General features: G+C 49.5%; 1 protein-coding gene across 1 annotated transcript; it reads right to left on the reverse strand.

Moving 5' to 3' along the window:
• Positions 1-2,823: 2,823 nt before the first annotated feature.
• LOC138391828 (uncharacterized) lies at positions 2,824-3,231 on the reverse strand. Its single transcript, XM_069481833.1, has one exon. The coding sequence runs from the start codon at positions 3,229-3,231 to the stop codon at positions 2,866-2,868; it is 366 nt and encodes a 121-aa protein (XP_069337934.1). The 3' UTR covers positions 2,824-2,865.
• Between the last annotated feature and the right edge of the window lie 2,224 nt (positions 3,232-5,455).

A 5,455-nucleotide genomic window follows, 5' to 3' on the forward strand; every position in this document is an offset into this window, starting at 1 on the left:
AAGACTCTGTTATTTGATTCTTGAGCAACAAGGTGCAAGGACCAAAAATGGGCCCGTTTGTTTTTATGGTCAAACGCTGAAAATGCTGTCCATTAATACCGAGTGGACAGGTAAAAGCTTGATATTTTGGACAAGGGAACTTCTAATTGGAAGCCCAGAAATTGGAGGACAGTTAAAGAGCTCAATGTAAGGAAGCAGTACCTGTGAAATTAGGTGGGCAGTGGAGGGATTATATGAATACTTTATCTGAGGAAAATTGGCCGACTCAGACACATCGCAATGCTAAAGGGACACATACGTGGGAGATGTGAGAGTAGCAGAGATTTAATACTGGTTAGAAAATGCAGGCCAAACCATTGGAGCTCTATGGAACCAGAAACTTCAAAACTGAGTATCAGGTATGAAGAAAAGTAATGGGCTGACAGGAAAGAATATGGGGGTATGGGAAGAAAGTGAGTTTGGGGCTGGAGTGAGCTTAAAATTGAGAATAGCAGCAATGAGGTGAATGTTAAGGAAGGCTGGGTTACAATATTGAGGAGATGGTAATCACATTTTTGGGGAACACTGCAATGAATCCTGAAATAAGGGGATCAAATGGGGCTGGATATTTATGAGAATATCAAAGCCAATGTTAAGATTGTAGAGGCCATAGGCTCTAATAGGAGCACAGCCATGGGAACCAGATATTGGAATTAGGGGTAGAAAATGAAAGCCCACATTTGGTAGCACAAAAAGGGTCACAATATTGTGGAACAATATATCCAATGTTGAGGAGCAGGGAACTGTGATTTTGAGAATAGGGAGAGGAGCCTATTATCAGGGGATTAGCTGAGGGAAAGATATTAAGTAGTCATTGAAGGACTGTATAATGAGAGATAATAGGGAATGTGTGAATGGGAAACAATGAGATCAAATGTTTGGGGAGCACCAGGCCATATATTGGGATTCAGTGGGTAGTCAATACCAAGATAGTAGAGGATCCAGTATCCAAGATTGAAAGTTGGAAAATAGTGAGATACACATTGTGGTACCTTGGAGATGTAATTTTGGAGAATAGTGCCACTGATTGTTGGGGAGAATTATTGTAGTAAGCTGTGGCTATAAAGCATAGGCTGACATTGGGGAACAGTGGAGGTCATACTTGTGGCACTGAAATAAGGTATAGAGGGGCAAGATACCAAGGCATATAGTGATGTGGGATTATGAAGTCAGAACTCAAAAACAGCGAGGCCCCGATATTGGAAAACACTGAATTTATGAAGACCCAGGCTTGGTGAATCGGGGTGAATTTCAGAGCTTAGTCAGGCAACTCTACTGAGCCAGAAGTGTCTTGATAATGGAGGCAAGGGGGGACCAAATACTGAGGGGCCATAGGAAATGCCACACTGGGATAGTGTCAGATCTGCTGCCCGAGGATGGTGGAACCAGATACTGCTGTACGGACCTGATATGGACAAAGATGCCACTGAGGGGCCTGTATAGCTATTTAGTGGAGGGAGATGCTGTATCTTAAAGTGGAGGGGATGTAGTGAAGATCATGGGGTTACTTTTGGAGCAGACTGGACAAGTTTGGCAGAGCCCACTGCATAGGTGGAAATTAATGGGGAGATGAATATAGAGGAGACAGAAGAGGTGATTTATTCCATCACAGGTACCACAATTACAGACATTTCCAAGTAAAGTATAAGCAGTATAACAGGGCTGTGTTTTGACATTTAACATTCATGAGTAAACAGAGATGGCAGGTGGGTGAATAACCTGCCAAGGTGGGGTCTGGTATTGAGTCTGAGATGACAAACCCCATGGGGTCGGGGGGCTTTCCAGCACAGACTTTTGCCAATGACAAACCCCTCAGCCCCTTAGTCTTGGGTCCCACAGTTCCAGAAAAGCTATGGCCCAAAATGAAGCCATCCCAGAGTCCCCAAGGACAGTCTTCTAGTGAACCCGAACTAGGGTCCCTAGAGTCTCATCCTGCGGAGCTGGCGAGCTTGGGGCCTGTGTCCAGGCGGGTCTGCAGCCATAGGTCCCACGACGTCCAGACACATCCTGAACGTGGCCTCCCGGTAGGCCAGCTCCTCTGGCTACGGATCTCGGCTCTGCTCAGAAGCGACAGCAAAGTCTAAGGCAGAAAAACGCACCGGATCTCGGCTCTACCCAGAAGCGACAGCAAAGTCTAAGGCAGAAAAACGCCCCGTACATTCAGCCCGAGCCCCTGGGGGCGCACCAATATACGCAGGCAAACGCCACTCACCGTGACCTGGGGCTGCACGCTCCTGTCCTTCTCCCTCGGCCTGCACCAACTCTGGGACACAGCCGGCTCCTCCTGGGGGCGATGGATGCAGCATCACAGGGCTCCAGCCCAGCCTGGGCCAGGGCGCCGACCCTCCCCGCCTGTCCCCCTCTGGAAGGCCCCAGGCCTGGGTCTGGTTTATTCCTTAAAAAACAGAAGATTGGGCGCGCTATGCGCTCCCCAAACACAAAACGGTTAGTTCCCTGGGCGTGTCTCCACGTCACAAAGTGGTAGGCTCCAGGGACATTATCCTAATTATAAATGGGATTCAATCGCACCACGGAATTCTAAACGTTGGAGGCTGACTGTGCCTCCGCCCCCAACTGCAGGTACAGATAGCACCCTTATTTCATTGCTGGCAACTACTTTGAACCTTCCTACTGGTGGACATTTAGAGAGTGACAACAGAGGAGATAATAGAATGAAAGACGCAGTGACAATAGAGAAGGAAAGAAACAAGCATGGAAAGCTAGATGAAGGGTGTGCAGCGCTTCTCCAAAACACAAAATGCGGAGCCCTTTTTTCCCTTTCCTTCCCCGCTTGGCTCTGCGCCCACCCCGACCCGCCCTGGCCACTCAGGCAAGCTGTAAGTGGATATAGGTAAAGATGCAGGAGGTGATGGAGAAGGCGATGGCCGCGTAGATAAAGATGGAGAGGTGCGGAAAATGGTCGAGGTAGCAGCCCTCGTCCAGTGGAGGTTCCTCCTCCTTGGGCGGGGGACGCGCGGCGGCCTTCGGGGGCTGCCCTGCCCGGCCACCCTGCGCCCTCCCGCCGGCGCGCCGACCGGCCTTCCTGCCCGCCGCAGACGCCGACTTGGGCGCGCGGGCGGCGGGGGGCTCTTCCGGGGGAGGCTTGTCAAACAGGCCCTCGGACTCGGGGTCAGGGTCCGGACGAATCTGCTCGGGACCCCAGGCTTTGCGCTGAAAGAGTCCGTCAGCCATGGGCGTAGAGCGCGGGCAAGTAGCTCAGCCGGGTCTGGGAGATCAAGTCCAGGCCGGGTCCGAACGCTGTGGGCGGCGGCCCGGGCTGCGGCTTTATGTCTACCAGCTGGGGCGGGGGCGGTGGAGGGCGGAGTCAGCGGGGCAGGGGGCCTCTGCGGGGTCCGCAGGCCTCTCAGCCGAGGCGCCGCTTCCCCTGGCTCCTCCTTCCGCCCCCAGCCTGTTGCAGAGGTTGGCTCTCGGGGTGCCAGCTCCCAGCCTGCGGCTCCCAAGTCTGCGCAGCGAGGTCTGTCTCCATGGCAACCAGACTGGCGGCACGCGGGGGAGGAAGCACCAGCCTCCCGCTGGGACCCCGGGCCCGAAAGGGGGCTTGATGATACGCAAGAAGCTGAAATGCTGACGAACGCCCAGGCTCCCGGCTATGTGGGAGCTTCCCCAGGGCTTTATGTGTCTTTTAAAAAAAGATGTTTATTGTGGGGTCTTTTTTCAAATTTTTAATTTTAATGCATGAAAAGCTAACATAATCTTTGTGGAAAACTTGAAAATTATAAAACGGTGTAGGCAAAAGCAATTAACGAAATAAATCCTCTCACAATCCCCAGGTCCAGAGATAGCACGGCTAAAGAGTTGGTGCATTTCTCTGCCTTCCTCTTTCTCACTCTCTCCATCTTCATCTGTATCTACACATCCTGTTTTCTCTTCTTGCTCTTTGCCCATAAAAGCACCGTTCCAGGCTTTTGAGCATCTCACCTATGATTAGAAACAAATCCTTTCAAAGACGCACCTGACCTGAGCCCGTTTCTCAGACTTCCCCTCTGTCCCTTTGGTCCACTTAGGCTCCTCTTGGCACCCACCGGGCTCTCTCTGGTTTCAGCTGGCACCGACACAGACTGCTGGGCACCAGCGTCTCCTGGCACCTCTGCTGCACCCGAGGTTCCAAGGCTGGTTGGTGTTCCCTCCTGGAATGGGGGGAGAACAATTACCTGGATTTATTTGGGTCTCAGTGGGTTGGAGGGATCCACTGGGCAGGCCCTGTCAGTTCAGTAGATCCAACTCAAATTGCCATCAGGGAATTCATTGTCCCCTGCAACTGAAAGGCCCCAGGGGACCAGGACCAGGGTGCTGAAACAACGTTACTAGGGTACTGTTTCTTACCATCCTACAGTGTTGCCAGGGTCTTCTTGCATGGCCAGAGCCAACCAGGTAGTGGTAGGTACTCAGATAATATTTGCTGAATGAATGATGTAGCGAATGGCTGTTACCAGCAGCGGACTCACATTCTCACAGCATAGCAACCCCAGCTTAAAAGAGCTTCCAGTTGACTAGGATAAGGAGAATATGGAACCCTCATATGTGCTGTTGAGAATGTCAGATGGTGCAGCTACTATGGAAAACAGTTTGGCAGTCTCATAAAAAGTTAAACATGCATTTACCATATGACCCAGCAATTCTACTCCTAGGCTTCTACCCAAGAGAATTGAAAACATATGTCCACATAGAGACTAGAACATGAATGTCCATAGCAGCATTATTAGTAATAGGCAAAAACCGAGAACAATCCAGATGTCCATCAAATGGATCAACAAAATGTGGTTTATCTATGTAATTGATTACTACTCAGCAATAGTAAACTACTGATGCATGCTATAACTTGGCTGAATCTCAAAAATGTTACACTAACCGAAAAAAGCCATATGCAAAATACCACAGATTGTGTGATTCCATTTATATGAAATGTCTAGATAAGACATATCTATAGAAAGAGAAAGCAGATTGGTGGTTGCAGGGGGGGTGGGGTGGCAGAGCCAATTAACTGCAAACAGGTTCAAGGCAAATTTTCAGTGATAGAAATGTTCTAAAACTGGATTGTGGTCATGGTTGCACAACTCTCTACATTTGCTAAAACATTGACTTGTACACTTAAAGTAGATGACTTTCATGGCATTAAATTGCACTTCCATTAAAACTTTTAAAACTACACCAAGTTATCATTTCTCAGGTACCGCCCCCCACCATGGGCAAAACAAAACCAAACCCATGTGATTTTATTCACAATTCTATGGGTTGATTGGGAGATTCTTGTTTGAGCTTATTTAGATGATCTCTACTGGGTTCTGTCATTTGTTTGATAGATCAGCTGGGAGGTAGGAAGATCCAGGATGTCCTCACTCCCATATCTGGAGGTGAATGAAGTTGGTCAGGTTCCTCAGTTCTCCTCCACAAGGCT

This window comes from Eulemur rufifrons, chromosome 9 (genome assembly GCF_041146395.1).
Source record: "Eulemur rufifrons isolate Redbay chromosome 9, OSU_ERuf_1, whole genome shotgun sequence".
NCBI classification, from domain to species: Eukaryota; Metazoa; Chordata; class Mammalia; order Primates; family Lemuridae; genus Eulemur; species Eulemur rufifrons.

What these genes read in the sequence shown, in the direction of transcription:
- LOC138391828 (XM_069481833.1), bottom strand. Translation starts at nt 3,231, where the DNA reads ATGGCTGACGGACTCTTTCAGCGCAAAGCCTGGGGTCCCGAGCAGATT.